This window comes from Lissotriton vulgaris, chromosome 11 (genome assembly GCF_964263255.1).
Source record: "Lissotriton vulgaris chromosome 11, aLisVul1.2, whole genome shotgun sequence".
NCBI lineage: Eukaryota > Metazoa > Chordata > Amphibia > Caudata > Salamandridae > Lissotriton > Lissotriton vulgaris.
In genome coordinates, this window is record NC_141699.1 from 114,103,254 (window position 1) to 114,126,587 (window position 23,334).

A 23,334-nucleotide genomic window follows, 5' to 3' on the forward strand; every position below is an offset into this window, starting at 1 on the left:
CTGGCATTAGTCAGAGACAGGAGGCCGGGGCTAATCCGGATTCCAGTCTGGGGAACACTGATATTTTAAGATCCTCTCCTAAGGAGCATATTGTCAGCTGCAGCCATGGAAATGACAGGAGAGAAAATCATTAATTTGTGTAACCAGATGTGAACAAGATCACCGGCTCCCAGGTCCCACTGCCCTTAATGACCTGGGACCTGAGATACATCATGCGTTAGTTTTGGAAAATCGCTTGGCCGGTGTTCTTATTTATTGTGGAAAACAGCTGTGCAGCTAGGATGAACATTCTCTGGAACCCCAGTGGCAACAAGCGACATTTTACATCAAGCACCATCACTTATCTCTTGCATGGAGACCCAGACTTTACTACATTCCTCCCACACCCCTTTAGCCACATTAATCTGGTAAGTGTGATCATACTGTTGGGACTTGGGGGAGAAATCATCCATGGATCAAGTCATTAAGCAGTCCTTCGAAACATCTTGGACCTGGAGCACGGTCGGTCCCTAGAAGACCAGGGTTGTCCGGATGACTAATGTATGGTCTACAGTTTCCAGGAAACTTACCTTTTTAATGCAGGAATGCTGAGCACAGCTTATGCGGTAGGGGGCTAGTGAATTTAGGAAGCAGGGGGCTCACCTCCATCATTCTGTCTCTATACCGGGTGTTTGGATTGGGTGCAGAGTCCGGCAAGGCTAGACTCAAGAATGGTGTATGAAGAGAGGTACCAGTCTCCACAAGAACTCCAACCCTACACCCCAAAGCACTTCTAATTTAGTGCATGGTATTTAACTTGACTGGCCCACAGGGAACCATGTTTTTAGGTTTCGGCTTACCAGACTGGTTGCTAAAGACCTTTCTGAACGTTAAATCTACTTACAGCCTGCCCACTGGTTGACTTTATTCTCACTCATTTGCTTGCTTCTTAGTCAAAGTCTTTCCTTCCTCCATTTGTGTTTGTTCCTCCTCTGGAGCATAGCAGCTTTACCACTGTTTACACTGGCTAACTTGTAGTCTTCCACTGTTCACTTTTAGGAAAGTTATTTTTGGTTAAGCATTCACGCTTGCATGTTCCAACAACTCAACTTTTTTTTTGCACTCTCCCCAGTGTGCTGCTTGCTGTCCTGCTCTCATGTGCTTCTTACCCTCACTAGCCCAGAGCTCTTTATTCTCTCCATGGTGTGCGCTTCTCCTCTTGCCACAGCTATTGCTATACCACTTATGTGCTGCTTTTTTACCCTCCTCCCCAACCCGCTTCTCCATTGCACACCACCCTCACGGTCCTTTATTTTAACGTAAATCTGAGTTTGCCATCTGGGATCACCTAATAAAAGAAAAAGGCATCAATGCCATTATGTAGACATGTGCATGCATTATTGCACTTTTTACTTTCATTATGTTTGCCGATTCTACTAAGCATGGATGCTGCACATCACTGACAAAGCCAATATGTCCTAAAGGAAAGACCTATTGCCTTGCCAATGCTTGATATTTAATTCTCCCTAATAGCACACTTGTAGTCGAAATCCTATAAGCCTTCTCCCACCTAAAATACAAAAGGGCCACAGATCATCTCAACGAGCCAGAGAACTGAAAAAACATTCTATTCTCTTACCATCAGAAAGATTGTTAGTTATAGATTCCTTACCTTAGAATTACCCCCTCCCCCCGGCGTCAGACTGGATCCGGAGAATTTATTCTTAGCAGTACCCCGTGCGTCTGTAAGGGGCGTCAGTCATCGGCGTAGTGTTTGCCGGGATGACGTTGCGGTGAGCATGAAGATGCCGCCCCTGCGCAATGACATCGGTTCTCTCTTTTTCCACACCAGCCTAGCGCAGTTCCGAATAGAGATACCCCTTTAGTCACTTTTTGACTACGCTTTTGTCGACTTCTTTTTTGAGTGTTCAACGCCTGATGCGCAAGGGATGTCTCATTGTCGGACCACTTTCAAGCCCTGTCACAAACTGATGTCTGCGACGGACCCACACCTAGTGTGCCTCTGGTGTCTGGAGCGCGACCACGACCTGAAGTACTGCTCAGACGGTCTGTCGATGAATCCCAAGTCTTTGCAGGACCGGTCCCGAAAGCCTTTGGAGGCCAGCAGTGCGCTCCGCATCGTTCCCGGTCCTGCTCGAGAGGATGGTCTTGAGACTGGGTGTGGAGCCCCCACACCCAGTCGCACTCCAAGTCGCCCAAGTCTTCAGGTAAGTTGAACCACAAGAAGACAAAGACACATCTTCGCTCTTTGCATTCTCCCCGGTTGGGTTGGCGTGACGTGGGACCCTAAGCGTTGTCGCTCAAAGTCAGTCTTCGGTGCCTCCTTCTGGGAAGACTCCACGCCGCCCGCCCTTTCTGGGTACCGGAGCATCCTCTATCCTGTTTCTTGCATTTTATAAAGCTCTCCACTCTATCTTTGGCAGCCCGACTCCGCCGGAGCACCTTCGGGCGCTGCATAGCCAGTCAGGAGTTCTGGGCCTTTGAAGCCAGCGGCTCTGGCCCCGGAGCATTTTCAGTTGGAGTTACTAGTGCCCCACGGGTGTTCACGAAAGTGATGGCGGTGGTCGCAGCTCATATGCGCAGATTAGGGGTATCAGTCTTCACCCATCTTGACGAATGACTGTTAAACGGGCTCGCCCCAGAAGGTTGTCTCCCACCTCCACTCACTGGGGTTCACCATCAACTTGCAGAAGTGTCACCTGACTCCCTCTCAGATGCTCCCTTTCATCGGAGTCGTTCTGGACACAGTGCAGTTTCGGGACTATCCTCCCGAGCAGCGAGTCCGGGATATTCGGGCTAGGATACCGATGTTTCAGCCTCTATCCAGAATTTCGGTGAGAATGACCATGAGGCTGCTGGGCTTCATGAATCCTGCTGGTGAATCATGCCTGGTGGCATATGTAGGCTCTGCAGTGGGACCTGAAGCTCCAGTGGGCGCATCATCAGAGCAATCTTTCCGGCCAAGTCCAGATCTCGGAGGGGACAGCGCAACAACTGCAGTGGTGGAGAACGAACCAAGCTTTTGTCAGAGGCAGATCCTTCTCCGTTCCCCAACCAGACCTCACAGTGGGGACAGATGCGTCACTCCTTGGATGGGCTGGCCATCTGGGAGAGGCGGAGATCAGAGGCATCTAGTCTCCGGCAGAGTCTAGGCTCCATATCAACCTGCTGGAGCTCCAGGCGATTTGTCTGGCATGAAGGCATTACTTCCGTCTCTCAAAGGGAAAGTGGTGTAGGTGCACAGAAAACACCACCACCATGTGGTAATAAAACAAACAGGGCAGGGTGGGGTTGTGGACCCTATGTCAACATGCTATTAGTCTCTGGAGATGGCTGGAACATCAGGGAAGGACCCTGGTGGTTCAACACCCGGCAGGTTCTCTGAACGCCAGGGCGGATGAACTGAGCCACAGGTGCCTGAAGGATCATTGCACCATCAGGATTCAAGCAAACCGGGCCGAAGACGGCTGTAATGCCAGAAACCGGTCCCCGGGAGCTTGTTTCCTTCCCAGTGTAAGAATTGGCTTTTGTAGTTTGGTTTGCCCTGTTCCCATCATGCACTGGGACAGGAACAGACTAATTTGCATACAGCCAGGTTCTGAAACTGGGATGGTGCAGTGAGCTAAAAAACGGTGTTGGATCTAGCCCTGATCTCTTGACTGGGTGAGAGCTTTCTGCTTAATTCAGAGACTCTGTCCCTCACCACCCCTTGTTGTAAATATTTTTGTCCACCCTAAGCGTGGAAGGGTATTCTCAGATGTGAGACCCTTGCTCATTGCACCATCAGGATTCAAGCAAACCGGGCCGAAGACGGCTGTAATGCCAGAAACCGGTCCCCGGGAGCTTGTTTCCTTCCCAGTGTAAGAATTGGCTTTTGTAGTTTGGTTTGCCCTGTTCCCATCATGCACTGGGACAGGAACAGACTAATTTGCATACAGCCAGGTTCTGAAACTGGGATGGTGCAGTGAGCTAAAAAACGGTGTTGGATCTAGCCCTGATCTCTTGACTGGGTGAGAGCTTTCTGCTTAATTCAGAGACTCTGTCCCTCACCACCCCTTGTTGTAAATATTTCTGTCCACCCTAAGCGTGGAAGGGTATTCTCAGATGTGAGACCCTTGCTCATTGCACCATCAGGATTCAAGCAAACCGGGCCGAAGACGGCTGTAATGCCAGAAACCGGTCCCCGGGAGCTTGTTTCCTTCCCAGTGTAAGAATTGGCTTTTGTAGTTTGGTTTGCCCTGTTCCCATCATGCACTGGGACAGGAACAGACTAATTTGCATACAGCCAGGTTCTGAAACTGGGATGGTGCAGTGAGCTAAAAAACGGTGTTGGATCTAGCCCTGATCTCTTGACTGGGTGAGAGCTTTCTGCTTAATTCAGAGACTCTGTCCCTCACCACCCCTTGTTGTAAATATTTTTGTCCACCCTAAGCGTGGAAGGGTATTCTCAGATGTGAGACCCTTGCTCATTGCACCATCAGGATTCAAGCAAACCGGGCCGAAGACGGCTGTAATGCCAGAAACCGGTCCCCGGGAGCTTGTTTCCTTCCCAGTGTAAGAATTGGCTTTTGTAGTTTGGTTTGCCCTGTTCCCATCATGCACTGGGACAGGAACAGACTAATTTGCATACAGCCAGGTTCTGAAACTGGGATGGTGCAGTGAGCTAAAAAACAGTGTTGGATCTAGCCCTGATCTCTTGACTGGGTGAGAGCTTTCTGCTTAATTCAGAGACTCTGTCCCTCACCACCCCTTGTTGTAAATATTTTTGTCCACCCTAAGCGTGGAAGGGTATTCTCAGATGTGAGACCCTTGCTCATTGCACCATCAGGATTCAAGCAAACCGGGCCGAAGACGGCTGTAATGCCAGAAACCGGTCCCCGGGAGCTTGTTTCCTTCCCAGTGTAAGAATTGGCTTTTGTAGTTTGGTTTGCCCTGTTCCCATCATGCACTGGGACAGGAACAGACTAATTTGCATACAGCCAGGTTCTGAAACTGGGATGGTGCAGTGAGCTAAAAAACGGTGTTGGATCTAGCCCTGATCTCTTGACTGGGTGAGAGCTTTCTGCTTAATTCAGAGACTCTGTCCCTCACCACCCCTTGTTGTAAATATTTCTGTCCACCCTAAGCGTGGAAGGGTATTCTCAGATGTGAGACCCTTGCTCATTGCACCATCAGGATTCAAGCAAACCGGGCCGAAGACGGCTGTAATGCCAGAAACCGGTCCCCGGGAGCTTGTTTCCTTCCCAGTGTAAGAATTGGCTTTTGTAGTTTGGTTTGCCCTGTTCCCATCATGCACTGGGACAGGAACAGACTAATTTGCATACAGCCAGGTTCTGAAACTGGGATGGTGCAGTGAGCTAAAAAACGGTGTTGGATCTAGCCCTGATCTCTTGACTGGGTGAGAGCTTTCTGCTTAATTCAGAGACTCTGTCCCTCACCACCCCTTGTTGTAAATATTTTTGTCCACCCTAAGCGTGGAAGGGTATTCTCAGATGTGAGACCCTTGCTCATTGCACCATCAGGATTCAAGCAAACCGGGCCGAAGACGGCTGTAATGCCAGAAACCGGTCCCCGGGAGCTTGTTTCCTTCCCAGTGTAAGAATTGGCTTTTGTAGTTTGGTTTGCCCTGTTCCCATCATGCACTGGGACAGGAACAGACTAATTTGCATACAGCCAGGTTCTGAAACTGGGATGGTGCAGTGAGCTAAAAAACAGTGTTGGATCTAGCCCTGATCTCTTGACTGGGTGAGAGCTTTCTGCTTAATTCAGAGACTCTGTCCCTCACCACCCCTTGTTGTAAATATTTTTGTCCACCCTAAGCGTGGAAGGGTATTCTCAGATGTGAGACCCTTGCTCATTGCACCATCAGGATTCAAGCAAACCGGGCCGAAGACGGCTGTAATGCCAGAAACCGGTCCCCGGGAGCTTGTTTCCTTCCCAGTGTAAGAATTGGCTTTTGTAGTTTGGTTTGCCCTGTTCCCATCATGCACTGGGACAGGAACAGACTAATTTGCATACAGCCAGGTTCTGAAACTGGGATGGTGCAGTGAGCTAAAAAACGGTGTTGGATCTAGCCCTGATCTCTTGACTGGGTGAGAGCTTTCTGCTTAATTCAGAGACTCTGTCCCTCACCACCCCTTGTTGTAAATATGAAGGATCATGAATGGCATCTTCACTCTGAGGTGGTGCAAGGTCTCTTTCAGCGGTGGGGAGAGCCTTGGTTAGATCTGTTCACCACTGAAGAGAACGCGCAGTGTCAGCAATTCTGGTGTTGGAATTTCCAAGGCGGCACTCGCTTGTCGACCCTTTTGTCACGAGTGGAACTCCGGCCTCATGTACATCTTTCCGCTTGTACCACTTCGGTCTAAAGTGCTGAAGAAGATCAAGCGCAACCAGGCCCAAGTTATTCTTGTGGCCCTAGACTGGGCACGAAGAGTCTGGTACCCAGAGCGCCTGAGCATGGCCATCGATCCTCCACTCAGACTGCCTCTTTAGGGAGATCTTCTGTCTTAGCAGCAGGGGAGGGTTCTTCACCTGAACCTATCCAGCCTCCACCTCCTTGTGTGGAGATTGAGCGGAGACAGTTGACAGCTTTTGACCTTCCTCTCGAAGTCTAACGTCATCTTGGCAGCCAGGCTTTCATCCACTAAGACGGTATACGCCTGTCAATGGGACAACTTTGAGGCATGGTGCACAGCAAAAGTTGTGGATCCCCTTTCTGCCCCCCTTTCAGAGGTCCTGTTGTATATACTTTTTTACCCAACAGGGCTCTGCCCTGGGCACTCTTAAAGGCTATCTTGCAGCCATCTCTGCTTTCCTTCGGCTTCCAGATCAGCTATCTTTGTTCAAGTCTCATATTGTATATAGATTCTTCAAGGGGCATTACTAATCTTTCCCCTTCTCCCTTCATAATGCCCCAATGGGACTTCAACCTGGTCTAAACCGATCTTATCTACGCTCCCTTCGAGCCTCTTCACAACTGTCTTCTCAGGCACCTCCCTCTGAAGACCGCTTTCCTTGTTGCCATCACCTCTGCTCGCAGAGTGAGCAAGCTCCAGGCTCTTTTCTTCTAAGCCCCCTTTCTTCTCTGTGCATCCGGACAAAGTGGTGCTTAGGGCACGGCCTTTGTTCCTTCCCAAAGTAGTTACACCCTTTCACATTGGAGACAGTTACTTTGCCCAGATTTTTCCCACCTCCGCACCCTTCCAAAGTGGAGGAGAGACTCCACCGTCTGGACCCCAAACGTGTGTACCTTGACCGCACAAAAGATTTCCGGGAGGACAATCAACTCTTCATTGGCTATATGGGTACCAAGAAAGGTCTGGCTGTTCAAAAGAGTTACATCGAGATGGGTTGTCCTTTGTATTACAATATGTTACGCTTTGGCGAAGGAGGAACCTCCAGTGGGGCTCGGTGCTCATTCTACCAGAGCTATGGCGGCTACTACTGCTCTTGCTCAAGGACTTCCACTCTGACCTGTGTCAGGCAGCCACATGGGCATCTTTGCAGACGTTCACCAGACATTACTGCAGCCAAGTCTGGAGGTACTGCTATTTTGCCCATTCAGTCCTCTAGGACTTTCTGGTGTTAACTTAGTTCGCAGACCCTCCTCTGGGGTTGGTATTGCTGGGGTATCTATTCTAAGGTAAGGAATCTATAATAGCCTCTTTCAGATTAAAAAGTTACTTACCTTTGGTAACGATGCATCTGTAAGATACATGCGTTAGTTATAGATTCCTTACCACCCCACCAATCCTCCCTGCTCTGCGAACTTACTTCTAGGGACAGGGATACCTTGCAGGGCCGTACTTTACCGCACCAGTGGTCAGTGTCTTGCATGGCTCTGTGCTTCTGGTGTGGGAAGTAGTGTCAGAACTGATGTTAGACCTAAGGGGCGGCATCTAAATAGGCACCGCAAGTCATCCCAGCGAACAACACTGACGACGAACGCGGCGTCGACCAACGCCACCTACTGACGCACAGATGTACTGCTAAGAAAAAATTCTACAGATCCAGTCTGACACCTGGGGTAATTCTAAGCAGGGCTCGAAAAATCATTATAAAACACACTAGCCCTGCAGGTCTAGTAACCTATAAAATCTCCTCGACCTAACAAATGCACTTTACCTCGGACTCTGAAAGCTGAGCAAATGTGACAAGTTAAGATTTAACAGCATTTTTATTGCTCGTTTACTTTATGAGCAATAAAGATGCCTTTAAATCTTGCTATCTTGTCACATTTCCTCTGGTTTCAGAGGCAGAGGTCATGTGTCAGTTTGTATTCCTACTCCCCAGAAAGGGCGAGTAGGACCTAAAAATAGCTCGACCTGAATACATACGATTTGCAAATGCGAGCGGTCGAGTGAATATTTCGAGCCCTGCTAAGGTAAGGAATCTAGAACATACGTCTCTTACAGAGACATAGTTGCAGAAGGTAAGTAACTTGTTCATTATCACATGCAGGCGCACTACACACACTCAATGACAAATTACTATTACCCAGCATTCCTGATCTAGATGGTGACCCCCAAGAAAGGTCTTACCATCAAATGAACACACAAACGTGTATCAACTCTGTGAAAATTCTTTTTATTTCTTTTATTTGTGACAAAATAACCATTTATACAAATATGTCCCCTAGTTCACTTTCAACAAGGAAAGCCATCCATTACAAGACAGACAGAAATCCAACTTTTAATAGCTAAGCAGGGAAATCGTTTTCCAAACTTTTTCACAGAAAGATGGGAGTAAATTAAGCATTTACAAATAAAAACACATTATGACAAGTTAGCAATGTCCATGAAAGAAACCTACTGTATCTAATATATTTCAGTACCTACAAAAATATATATACATTTAAATATGGACACTTCGGCCCTGGAGCTAAGGAAGAACTCGGCACAAGTATACAACGTTTGTATTGGTGTTTCAGGTGGAAAAAAACCTACCATTTTCAAAAGACAAGTAATGCTGACCAATTAAGACATGCTGCGAGGAATGTGTGATTTTTCCCGACAGAGTAGATAATACGAAAACAGCTGATAAAAGTGCAAGGTCTACTCTGCAAACCAAACTATCCCAGAGCAGACTACGACTGGAAGGAGTGCCAATAAAATTAACTACAAAACAGCAAATATGTTACGGTTTTCTTTTCTGTACAGTTCTCTACATATGGAACAAAACTGTTGGATCCCACAACTTAATACCAAATAAATAGAACGCATCCTGAAAACATTTAGTGGTCTAACAATTTGTCAAAGTCTTGTTTACACACTAACATTGCTCCAGGGCCTTGTGCTACAGAAACAAATGGTCCAAGTGTAAAGGAAGACTTGGCTGATTGGTCCTTTCCCAAAGTAAGCAGGCAGCATGTTGAGGGCTATGAAAAAACCCTCTCAATGGTAATTTTCAATGCCAACTTTCCTCACTGTGATTGTGGATATGGGCTGCTGTAGTCTTCATCTCACATAAACTGGGAAAAATGAAACTAGATACAACCTACTTAATGTGCATGTTAAAAACGCAAAACTGAGGGGACTGTGCTGGTAGAGGGAATTGAGATGGTGCACCAGCAACACGAAGTAGAGCACCAAAGCAATGCTAAAGAGAAAATGCATAAAAAAATAACAGGGTCTGAGACTGCACAGGTGCATAAAATCAGTGCACACCATTATAGGGCAACATCCCTTTTTAAATATACTTAAACGTAGAAAATAGATTGTCAGAGGAAGAAAGGAAAGATGAGCTAGCAGATTTTCAACACATGCTAAACATGTTTGCACCATATGCCAAGGTGCATAGAAAAAAAAAATGTGAAAGCTTACAGGGGTACAAAGTTACACATTACTTTGCATTCATGTCTATTTTTATGTAGTAACTCATCAAACATTCATGTGTTTGCTTAAAGTATTCCATTTTGTTTGAGGTTTACTGCTGCTGCAGGCTAATACTTCCATCAGGATTGGTTTCAGAAACTGAGTGGGTCGCTGGAATCCAAGTACGTTCAGTGAGTGATACAAAATACATTGCACACAAAGATCCTTCGACTAGTGCAACAGTACAGTGATTCAGGAAACAGTTTATGAATCTATCAGAACAGTTGTATGCCTCATTGTACAATGAAAAAAACTGCTGCTCATATCATGCCCAAAAAAGCAAATTTAGGATGGTCGTAAAAACTTGCCCAGTAGTTTCAAGTTTGCACCTTTTTTCAGTATAAACAAAATTTTATTTGAATCCCAAGAAAATTAGAATGGCTGGCACACTTGTCATATCAAAAGCTTGTTAGCAAGTCAAATCCTGCTGCTACAGATCACCAAGCAGCTCAGTAAATTCTGAACTGGCAAATTTAAAGATGTTCCAAGACATCATTTAGTACATTAGAAAGAGATAGGGCAATGAGGAAACACTTCAAAACAGGTTTCAAAACATCAGGAACAGATATTGAAGCAGAGAGCAACGATGCCACACTTCAGAGCATCATATTCTTGTCACTGAACCTGGGATTTTATTAGCTCCCCCGTACAGTTTCTCTGCAATTTTTAAGTTACGTCTGAGACTCCTATGGTCTCATTGGTAACTTTGAGCAGTGGAAAAATTTACTCAAAAGAGAAAAGTGAGGTACAAACCTAGAGACTGTAGTGCTCTTAAAGGCCGGGCCGACTTGGTGAGTACAAGTGCTTGGAATTAGACATTATGTTTTTTTTTTGGTTCAGTGCTATACAAACCTTGCAGGGGCCATTCTCAAAGTGCCTGGGCATAAAGAACACCAAACAAGTTTAGTTTCTCTTATCATACACCTTTCAAGGGTACTTGGGTGCGCTTCTGGAGCAAGCTGCAGTCGCTTACACTGAAACCAGAGGTATCGGATTTAATTCGCTGCTACAGTGTGCCCTGCAAGAAGTCCGTGACAACCAGAGACATTGCTTTTTACAGCTTACCAGGCGATGTTAGTGACTCCCCACTCACTCCATCAGTACTGCTGAACGTATATAGCTGTAGGAGTAGCCAGCCATGGCACACAAGGTGTAACCTGCGAGTATCCAAGAAAAAACTACAGTCGTTTTAAGTGATAGAAAAAGGATTCAAGGACGGCGGACCACTCAAATCTCAATGCATTACTCTGTCGTTCTTCCACAGGATAAACTTTAATCTACTCTTCCAAGCAAGACAGGACAACTATCACTATTTGGAGACAGAAAAACACTCCACTCGCCAAATTCTTTACCCACTCTTTCCACCTGTAAATAAGGTTTGTAATGCATATTGCTTTCTCACAAGTCTACTCCTCGAATAGACTAGACAACTCCCTGTTCTCTATAGAAAAAGTTGAATCACCATTGTGCTATATCAATTTGACACTCGAGGCTAGTGATCTTGCAAACAGCACGAGCCCATTATCGTTACAGTGAACCACAGACTCTGCTACCATCTTACATTCCCTTGGACCCCTGGAAAAGCTGTGGCATCTCCAACAATCAACTCAGACAGTTCGTAGCTAAACTGACATGTAACGTCACTTCATTGCTTCAAAAGACCAACTCAATGTGCAGCATCTGCTTTTTTGTGGGTTCTGACAGGTTAACAATGAGGGCCTGAAATATTCCATAGCCTTTCTGCTTAATGTACACCACCTGGATAGGCTGAAACCAACGAATGCTAGAAGGCATCCCTAAAAGGAGCAGGGTGCTACAAGTTTCTCTGCACGGTCTGGCCCAAGGTACCCTCTCACCTCATGTGTGCAAAGTCATGCCCACCCTGTTCACATGGTTGGCTTCCTTAGGTAGTGACAGACTATATCCTCGAATACGAACTGGTCTTGACCATGAGGCAGAAACGGTCATTAGAATGGTGTACACACCACAGGCACTTCACGGGCACACAATGAAAATGATCTTCCAGAAAACCGACAAGGGTAGGCATTACCAAACTCTTTACCAGTGAGGCATACTGAGACAGGAAGGAGAGTTGGGCAAAACTGTGCATTAAGTAAACTGATCAGCATGAAGAAGGCATCATAACTTCTCACTGCCAGATGTTCACCCACCAAACTCCCCCCTTAATATTGCATTGGCTACTTGAGTCTGCTGATTGCGGATAGTGAAGAGCTGGCCGATCTTAGACCCCTTTCCAAGGAGTAGCTGGCCAGCTTTGTCTGCGTAACAGAAACAGTAGGAATGAAAAAGATACAAAAAAATACTATAGAGTCAATAAATAAAGCTTCTTCCCTTGTAACTAGGCAAACAGCAATACAAAATGCTACCCTGCTGTTCTGCAGCGCTACCTTTACAGAGGTAACCTGACCATGTGTATTGCAATGCTGGAAGCAGGGAGGTTGGGGACGGGAGGAGCAGCATTAGCAGTACCACTTGGGCAGTCCAAGCTCCAAGATTCCAGTTTTGGGTGTTCAGAGCCGCCTGGGAGCCTTCTTCCCATCTTATATTTGGAATGGTTAGCTGCAGTAGAGACCTGCATGGGAGGAAGAACTCTGTTTCACTGTCCTCCATTGTAGGCATAGTCTGCTTTGTTGTGCATGATCAGCTTGTTGTCCACAAAGTAAAAGCTGTCAGAACGAGTCTCGTAGGGGTTCTCAATCATCAGGCGAACTGTGGGACAAATGAAGGAATCGGTTAAAAGGAGTGAACGGACCATCTGAAAAGGAAACAACTACGCAACAGGAGAGGATCATGGAAGGACAATACCACTGATGCATTTCAGAACCGTAGCAGCATTGATTTGGGAAAGAAATATGTAAACGAAAGGGATGGGGAAAAAATTAAAAGCATAACAGATTTTGGCAAATAACAAAGAATTTACAATGCTATTCATACGTAACTGGCAAACAGCTATAGCATACATCACAACACTCTGCATTTCAGTGTACTGGTGGAAGGAAAGGTCTACTAAAATGGAGACAGAAGGAACTGAACCCAAAATCGATTTCTAGAATTTCTCATGTGTCTGCAGAGACGTAGCTCGACAACCATAACATAAAACACACATTTAGTATTTCAACAGCTCCCTGAATCGGCTGTTCCTCAATGATAGTGCTGCTGACCTGACACCAAAAATGAACAGCACTGGTGCACGTAGCTGCCTGTAAATACCCCAGTGGACAGCAGACTGGGTGGCATATATTGCAAGAAAACGAATACTCAAGTTTATTTCTTGACTCTAGTGTGAGCACAGTTTCTGAAATCTAAACATGCTATATTGACTTTACATCGAACCAGAACCTGGCGTACTGGCATCATGCCCAGTGCATGGTTTACATCTAATGGGCTGCCCTATATAAAACTGAAGAGCACAACCTGTGAAACACATAGCATCTGTACATCAAAGTCTACTAAGTGCATCCCTGGCATTACAGGTTTCTGCACAAAAGGGTCAAATACTGAGAGGATTCATATCTAGAGATAGAATTATGTTAGAACTAACCTTAAACACACAAACGCTGAACAACCTGTTCAATTTTCTTCTATCAATGAAAAAAAACAGTGTTTTAACAAGTAGACTGCAGACGGTCCAAAAATGCACCAGTCCAACTGTGCTTAATTTGTAAATGAAAAAGTGGTGGTGCCTGAATTTCTGCTCAGCACACAGCTGTTGCAATGAAATATAGGCCCGTCGAATACAAAACATGATCGTCTTAAATCCACTACCAGAAACTCTGCCCTTTTATCTCATTCTTGCAGGGTCCTGCTTTATCCCTTTGTTGGGGCTTTGCCACCTTTCTCTTCGTCCATTTTACCAATCTGTGCGTTTCCCCTTTTCTGGCGCTCGGTAAATCTGATGCGGAAAAATAAGTGCCGGTGGCCCCTTCGGATCAAATTAAGCACTGGACGGACTAGTCCTCAACCTCCCACTTTTGAGGCCACATCACACTACGCCCTTAGGGAACTCCACTGGCTCCTGATCCAGGTGCCTTCATTTTGTGGCAGGTCCTGGTAGTGACAAACACCCTATTTCGTATTTCACTACTGCAAGTGCTGCTCCTCTCATAGGTTTGCATTGGGAAATCCCGGATTTGCTTTTCTGTGGTAATTATGGATCTGAAAAGAATAGCGTTAACATGTTTGGAATAGTAGTGATATATCCTTCTTAAAGGAGTAGATGGATTTTTCATTACTATGGTTGTAATGCCACATTTAGAAAGGGGCCTTTCTATGTGCTTATAACTCTTCATGCTTTGCTGCCGGACTCGAATCCATGGTTAGGGCAGAAAGGCAGCTTAGAACGAAATCTTGTTTATATTAACAACAACATTTAATCAACAGTTCTAGTCATTAGCCTTGTTGTAGCCAAAATTTGTTGTGCTTTAATAAATCGCTAGCAAAATTCCCAGATTGATGGGCAGTGAATTACAATCAAGAATCTTTCAGATGGAATTCAGCCAAGTAAATCTAGAAACGTGGCAGGATAACCAATCAACTTAAAAATGATCCCTGTGGAGCTGTAATTACTATGAAAGATAGGAACTTCAATTGATTGTGTGTTCCACTTACAAAAAACCCAGGTACTGTTGATGTGCCTGATGTAAAGGGACAGGATAGTAGGAGTCGGAGCTTCAGTGTCACCATATGAACTATGCAGCTAGGAGTGGCATAAATTATTGTACCGAGATACTCTTTAAGTTAGATAACTATTAAGCACTAAAGATGGATCTTGGGGATTTTGTCCTTTTTGAGGATTACAAAATATAAAGTAAACTCCTTGTTCCAGTTGATGTATTGGCACTATGTCTGTTCCTACATTCAGTAGAAGTGCTTTTACCTCTTGCAATGATGGGTTGAGGTTGTCCTTTTTGATTTACGAGAGCTGGGCGGTACAAAACTCCAAGCAGTAACTGTGGGTGACAGTGGAGAAAACAGACCGAGCAGAAGTTCTGTCCTCCCAATATGAAAGGTACAACTCACAGGTGCGGAGGAGAACGAGAGGAAGGTTATTGTTTGGCAGCTGGGGGACCTCATCCTTGAGCACCTCTAGTCATCAACTAGATGACCTGAGAGGTGCTGCTAGACTTCAAGATGGAATCCAGAATTTCTTAGCCAAGCTGCTAAAGGATATCTGCACTGACATGCCTTGAGACGGCCTGCACTGTTTCCAAGAAACGTCTGATACGAGCATTGGAAATAAGTCTGCCGCTGTGTAAGATCTCTGTAGCCCTCTTTTTATAATCATGAGGATGCTGCTTTAGTTCCATCTCCTATTGGTGCTGGCTTGACATGCCACTGCATTATAGCCCCCCCAACAAGAGGCACTTCATGCCACAACAATCTTACTTTTGAAGGCAGGAGGCAGAGTGTCTTCTGTAACACCTACAAGTGCCGACTTCTTAGCGATGTGTACCATGAAAGAATCGGAAGGCAAAGTTTCTTTGTCAAGTATATGGGTGCAGTGTCTTCTTGCTGCATTTAATGTGAAATGGATGATGACTTGCTTGGCTTCAAATATCCTCTGGTGTTGAGGGAGCCCATCTTTCAGCATCTGACTGGCAGCAATGGCATTGTGAGGCATCAGCTTTCGATCTTTTTTCAGACTGTTCTTCAGACAAGAAATGGTGGTTCTTCGTCCTGGGTATTTTCAAGAAGTAGATATGCTTGATGTCCAGCCCAGGACAAAAGATCTTTAGAGTGAGCATCTGCCCAGAAGACTTGCCCTGCTCAGCAGGGGTGCACCCATCACCAATGTCTGCTCTGGATGCGAAGTGAGGAATTTGCCGCTGGCCAGATTGTGTTGTTGTAGCCACCAATACAGATCTCGCACCGTCTCCTCTCAAACCTGGCACAGTGGACAAGTAGAATACATGAGGCCAGCAGGCCTAGAAGTCTCGGAACCCCTAACTGAAATCCAGGACCACAGCTAAACATGAGGTTTAGAACTTGAATGTCCAGGACTAGTCATGAGAAAAGAAAGCTCCAAACGGCAGTGTCCAGAAGAGCCCCTATAAAAGGGAGCCTCTGCAAAGTAGTCAGGAGAACTTTGGCTCTTTGACGGGGAACCGCAAAGAGGGAAGTAGGTTTTCAATCATTGTTTGCAGTTTACAACAGACTGTGGCGAGCCTACCTTCGGCAGCCACCAAGAAAGGGAAAAACAGGTATCTCCCAACCTCTGGCAAAAAGGCAGCAATCGCCACCATCACTTTTGTGAACACCCAAGAGGAACTAGTAAGGCTAAAGGGGGCATTGCAAACTGAAATTGCTTCAGTCCTACCTTGAACCGCAGGTAACAGGTCATGCATACCACAAGTCCAAGGCAACCATCCGGTCGCCCGGATCCAGGGCAGACATACATCGGGCCAATGAGAACATTTTTAATTAAGTCGTTCCCCTGTAAGGCATCCAGAGGGCAATGTCCTGAAGAGGGTGAAGGCCTCTGTCCTCCTGCAGAAATAAATGGAGGGAGAAAACAACCGTATTTCCAAGGCTGGTACTCTCTCGATGGCCCCTTTTTCCAGAGGGGCTGAAACATGTTGACCTTTTATGGACAATATAGTGCGCAAGACTAATATGTCTACACACGTACAAAACTGTTTTTAGACAAATCTGGAACCTATACCATTAAATCATTTTTAAACTAGGTAAGCAAGAATTTTTTATTTTTTTTATTTTTTTAACATCACCACCTTGCTTCACACTCACTATAGCACTGTTCATCACTTACCTTCTAGTTGATCACTACTGTAATAACCAGTGGTTCTCCTCCGAATGGAGGAAGCATACAACTAAAACAAAACCCAATGATGATGCTGTCACTTTTTTTAATATAAGGCGGAGAACCAAGATATACCGCCTCACGATTTGAGATGTGAAGGAGGGTTTTTTTTATTGAGGATTTGGATGATTATTGCAAACCCTGGTTACTCCGTCAAGTGATCCATTCCTAATGGATTTTGAATATTATGCTAGTAGGCTGAATGGGTCAATATCCCTTCCACCTTCCCCTTCTTGATTTCAAATTAAAAAAGCAACTGGATACCTGCCTGTTCACTGATGGGGAACAGCAACGCTTTCCTTGCCATACGGGTGTCAGTGAGTGCTTCATTAAACTAAGTAAGGGTTCAGATGAGGCTGGCCCAGGTCTGTGAAGCTTGTGCTTGAAACCATAAGCCCAATTAAGGACCCGCTAACTCCAAAAATAAATGTTGGGTGTGTGGGCCTCTATGACCAGAAAATTGAAACAAAAGTGTCACTGAAGTTCTAGGTGCTTTACAGAACACCAACTTGTGTTAAAAGACCCCCTCAAAACTTTCACCTAAAAGCACATTTTCATTGCAGTCATTGTTACGAATTAAAATCGAAAAAACAGTTTAAAAAAAAGCGAATAAAAAGTTATGGTTAGGACCACAATCCATAACTCACACAATGGCCGAGCAAACCATAACTCGCAGACCAGATGCAATGCTTATCTTACGATATTCATACCAATAAATAACACTAAAGGGCAGTCAGGACAGTTGAAGTGGGCTTGCCTCCACCAAAAGCAGAGATGCTTCCATCAGGCCTGCAGGACCAGCACGTGAAAGTACTTATCCTATAGGCCCAGGGACATCATCCAATCCTTGGGGTGCAAGGCCAGCCGAATCCGAACAAAAGATAACATTCTGATCTTTTTGAGAAGCAAGTTTAACAAACTGAGGTCTAAGACACAACCAACCAACGGTCTGATGTGTTGGAATGTCAAATTAACCCACCAGGGAAACCCAATTGTCCCCAAGGAACTGGTTCAAATACTAATCATACAAAAAATAGTCCTTGAGGAATTATTTTGATCACAATTATTTCCGTACTTCATGCCAGTCCACAAAGTGAATCCGAATGTTAAATCATGCAAAACAGAACTAACAGTCACAGGATATAAAGAATAAACATATTTTTACTTCATTAATGTAATATTTTATTTTATACATGGGTATTCCATTATATCCAAACAGTATTTTCATTCAAATCATGACTGCCAATTCGAAATAATCTCAGCATCTGTTCCAGTAATTCCATCAAGAGATAAATGGAAGTGCAGTCACTCCTTTTAACGCAGATAATATTATCAATTGTAATCCCAGATTTATAAGCCTTGCTTCCTTAACCATCAAATCCAAACAGGCAGCATAAATCCCAGTAGGAGATCCAGTTCACACATGCCGACTCTAAAGTCTCGGTGTTTCACTCAGACGGCTTCTTACCAAATGCGAAAGAGGAGTCCAATTCATTTGCTATTGGTAATACTCAAACGTATGCTGCCTGTTTGGATTTAATGTTTAAGGAAGCAAGTATTCACAGGAGTGAACTGTTCAACAACGCTGAGTCCTGAAGAAGGGCTCACGGACCTAACTGGCCACTGAAGAGTGAAACGCTAACACCACATCCTTTATAACCCCAAATGTTATATATTGAATTGGGTTATATCCAACTGATACTAATAACTTCAGGCTTATAAATCTGGGATTACAATTGATGTTATCATTATCTGCGTCAAAAGAGGGGACTGCGCTTCAATGTATTTCATGATAGAAGTTACTGGCACAGATACTGCTAACATCTACATTTGCCAGTGTTATGATTTGGTTGAAAATACAGTGTTTGTATAGAATGTTGGGAACATGTATAATACAAAATTGTACATTAATGAAATAAAAGAATATTTTTCTCCTTAATATTCCCATGACTGTTAGTTCTATTTTGTATAATTTAACATTTGGATTTACTTTGTGGACCAACATGGAGTATGGAAATAATTGTGATCCAAGTAATTCCTCAAGGAATATGTTTTTTGTATGATTGAATATCAATAAGGCATGCAATGCTGGACCACCAATGGTCTCAAGGTCCCAATTAAGCTCCTGTGAGCATCATGTCTGTTTGCTGATATAACTGGTAAGCATGGGAAAGTAATCCATAGAACGAACCATAGTTCTGCTGTATTCAAATTTCTTGTCGCAGAGGTCTATCAATCGGTATGGCAATCAAGATGGCATGGAAATCCCCTGAGAATCAGGCTGAATACATCCATACATGCCATCTAATGAGGACAACTGTGCATACAGAAAGGGAAACAACATCTGTAGTGCCCAATGCAGAAGGTTCAATAAAATGTTCTGCATCCTTACCCTTACACTATTTGAGTGAATGTGTTGCACATGTCCTCAGGCAATGTCGACAAGATCTTCTTACATGCCATGCGCCATGAGTGAGTGTAAGGGTCCAGAAGGCTAACTCCATTCAGGGAGCATTATGCCAAATTGGCGGGAGAAATCACTTTTTTGCTGTTAGGGCAAATTCGTTAAGATTCATTCAGGAGTGGGGGAAAATAATGTGGGTTTGCCTTTATTAAAAGATTTTAAAGAGTTTGGTGTGGGGTCAAACATTTTGGATCCCCTGGAGGTGAACTGTGAAATCACACAATTAGGGGCGGGGCGATTTGTTTTTAGGCAAGCTGCCAGGATTGAGTTGGTTAGGGAATAGTCAAATGGCAACAAAGGCTCAAAAGAGTACAGCAGGTTTCAAAAATGTCTGAAATGTTAGCCATAGTCTCTTCTTTGAAAGTGTTAGGTCCAGGAATTCCACAACCATGCCGAACCACTACAGCATAAGAGGCATTCTCCTTCAAATAAATGCTCAAGTGTGGTGGTAGGGTGAACTGTGGAGCAGTATCCAAGCTACTGGAAAGGTAAAGGGTTAATGAGACATGGGAAAAAGAATCAACCGCGTTATTGTCTTACTCATGTTGCCGACAGAGGGCCAAGCAGTGGAGAATGTAGCAGTGTAGTGGAGACAGGACCAGCACAGTCTATGTAAGGGCTACTTTTTTCAGGGTCAGTCAGAACAAGGGAGGGGCCCGCTGAAGGAAACCAAGCTGATGAATCAGATGGGTCAATGGTGGTGATAGGTGCACCAAGGAGACTCAGAATGAACGTGAAAATCTGCAGAATTAGACCTTCATTAGGGAGGCCTTGATCGAGACCTACCCCACTAATTGCAATGTAAAGTTTGACCTCTCCTTCTCTGATGACCTTCAGATGCATAAGAACACTCGTTTCACAACTTGTAGTCATGCTTGGGCCCCATGTGCCACAAACAGATGCTCTGCGGATCTGTTATGGACATCCGTAGCACTGCTTGATAACGGCCTTAAGTGGAAACAGTGCAAAATGTAAAAAAAAATGGTGACAAATGAATCCAGTCTGACGCCTGGGGAGATTGATACAGTAAGGAATCGAAGGTTAGAAGTATCCACCAGAAAAGTGTGTAGCAACCTAACCTTTCTGCAGATTACACTTTACTTAAATGTTCCAACTCCCAGTGCAAGCCCCCGCAGTGCATAGAAATTGGCTCTTTAAAAGGTAAATCAAACTATTCCTCAATTACAATTCTTTCTTTTACTTATTGGCTACTGCTGAATGACTGTTCATGTATCCATGACAGTGTTGCCACTAAAACATGCATTTGCTGTACAAGCACAAGTGAACATCCATTCACGTGCAAGGTTGCCACTCTAGTCAACGTAAAAAACACCTGCCTGTGCAACTGTGACTTACATATCCCTTAAAGTAAAGGATGTCTGACATATAAACCGATCCATGGCCCTAAACCTATTCTGTACTACAAATACCGCAAATAAAATAAAGACAATGGTGCTTCAAAGGCCATTCTTCTCAGTTTTGTAGTTCTTTCACGGCTTAAGTATTTTGAATTGTCTTTTGACCACAACCAATTCCCTTTTCTACTTTTCCCAGTGGAATCAGATTTGTTCACTCCAATGTTTCCTGTGTCTTCAATTTAATCCGTGCCACTTTGGCTGTAAATTGGCCTCTCTCATCCTCATGGCATTCCAAACAATCCCCACCTCTCAACCAGTGACTTAGGTTTTCTTCTTAAGTCTCATTAATGTCTGTGTATTGCCTTGGGCCAGTATTTCACCTCCTGTGAACATGTACAAGATGTTCAGTGGCTGGTTCTTTATTTGCTAGGTTTACACTAGTTACTTGACTTGTGTCACACTAGAATTCAGAGAATTTGTCATCCCAAAGTGGGACTGTTAGATCAAGGCTAATTAAAACTCACTACCAAACTCAGACAGTAATCGAGATTAATCCCTTAGTTCCACATTTGTGCATATACCAATAGCATTTACAATGGCGTGGTAATGCAGATAAATACTATAAAGGAATAAAAAGTTGCCATCCCACGAGTCCTTCATAAAGGTTTAACTCCAAGGGTAAAACTTACCTAGTCAGCATGAAGCTGTGCATTCTGACTTAGAAATGGTCTCTGAATCAAAAGCAGTAGTACAAAAAAGACTGGACTTTCTTCAAATACGGACTTTAAAAACGATTGCTTTCTAAACTCCAAAAAATCCAACATTGAAGTACAAATTGAGCCACATCACAAATACTTAATGTGTTTTTCATTACATCTTCACATCAGTTAGCAGAAGTAGTTTCTTATTCATGGATACTTGCTATTTACAGCTACCAATAAGGTATACATTTACTCATTTTTACAATAGATGGTGAAAAGATTCATACCAAGGTCCTCTGAGAGCTGGGGAAACTCGTAGATGTGTTCACAGGTGTTCCGACTATTCGGGATACAGAACCCAAAATCAAAGTCGAAGCTTTTCAGCACATGGTCTCGGAAGTAATGCCTTTCAATCATTCGGAAATTGCTCACTGGTTTGTCTCCAACTGTGAACTCAACTCTGTAATCCAGGTCAAAAATAAACTCATTAGATAAAGGACACCCAGGATCATTTCACTTGTCTAGCACACCTCTTTTGCCCAAGCAAGACCACTTGACCAAACAACTCTATAATTGCACTAGTATGAGCTGTGGTCCTGCTGCTTTGGTCTGTTAAACCAGACATTACCACCACACAGACTTCTGGCCAAGAAATCAAATTATAACATTCCAAGATTGGAGTCATAGTATGCATAAAAATGAGCAAGTATTGCGTGTAGTAGAAAACATTTAAGGGCAGGATAAATTCAGACCTCCCAGAGTAAGAAAAAACCGCTTTAGCATTTATAAACACAAATTCAGACAGCCCGGGGAAAAATGACCTCTGCCATGCATGAGGGAAGAACTGGGAGGGAGTTATAAGGGGGTATTAGAATTTAACTGGATAAAAAATTACTTACGTTGCCCCAACTGTACGGAGCCGGAGGAAAGCTGGAGTGAACTGATAGCGTACAAAACGACCAGCGCTTGTATCAGGGTCGACATTATCTTCTTCGCCATCATCATCTTGTTCTAGAACATACATTTAAAAACATTTGGTTGTTGGATTTATTGTACCACAGAAACAAAATACTGTCAGGGAAACCAAATCACACAACAAAATACTACCTACCTGAAAAAAAGCAGTTTTTGGTGGAAAGGAATTAAAAGGAGCAGAAATACTTTCGGGGTAGCAGAGATGGAAGAAATATAATCTCATATTTCTGTATTTGCTTTCTTCTACACTATTTTCTGCAGTTAAACTACCCTACACGTTGACATCAGTAACACTGCTATTTATTTTGCTAACAGTCTTAGAACAAAATAGTATCTTACAATGGAGATGAACAAACAAACGTAGTGCAGAACTGCACAGCAACTTTTACTAAAAGCATAAGTAGGCCTTTTTGAATGGTATAATCCACATGCGATTTTTCACCATCCCTGAAGTTTGATTAGGTAATGTATAAGGGTCAAACTTCTAAAAATTTGAAGGAAATGGGGGGTGGAAATGCTGGGATCATTCACCCTGCAAGTACAATACATTTGAGATTTCAGTCTTTAACCATGAAGTTTCAGCTGGTTTCTCGAATCAGAGTCCTTGTTTAGAGCCAGAATTAAGTTTGGCATCACAATGATCAGCAGGTAAACAAAAAGCCCACTTCTGCTAAAGCATATTACTCCACTTTTATGCATATACTCTCCTGGGGTAAGTCCAAATCCATTATCAACAACAGACTGATGTAATTTGCAGCCCTGCACACCGAGCTTGAACTGTGCAAAGAGCCTGCAAGCAGCCAGCAATTATTTAAAAGGGAGGGTGGGGGTTTAGGAGATATATGAGCTACTTACGCACTGATCTGGGAAACCCATGAGCTCCAATAAAGACCAGAGTCTCATTCCTGAACCCGTTGTTACTTTGAACTGGTGTTGATGAGTAACAACTATTTCAGAAGTGTTCAGCTAGAAAGAGACCTCGGATATACAATGTCAAACGTTGGCAAGGCAGTCCTTCAGACTACCTAACGATATTCTAGCAATGACTGACAGAGCAAAGCATATTCCACACTTTAGCAGCTAGTCAGACTCCCTGTATAGGTTCAAGCTGACCAGCGATTGG

General features: G+C 44.2%; 1 protein-coding gene across 1 annotated transcript in view; it reads right to left on the reverse strand.

The window, feature by feature from the left end:
- Positions 1-8,570: 8,570 nt before the first annotated feature.
- Positions 8,571-23,334, reverse strand: part of UNC119B (unc-119 lipid binding chaperone B) — a 35,521-nt gene continuing 20,757 nt past the window's right edge. The window contains exons 3-5 of the mRNA XM_086942848.1: positions 22,136-22,247; positions 21,524-21,696; positions 8,571-12,605 (exon numbers count right to left, since the gene is read on the reverse strand). Coding sequence (XP_086798974.1) covers positions 12,493-12,605; positions 21,524-21,696; positions 22,136-22,247 — 398 coding nt within the window. The 3' untranslated portion in view covers positions 8,571-12,492. The remainder of the gene's footprint in view (positions 12,606-21,523; positions 21,697-22,135; positions 22,248-23,334) is intronic.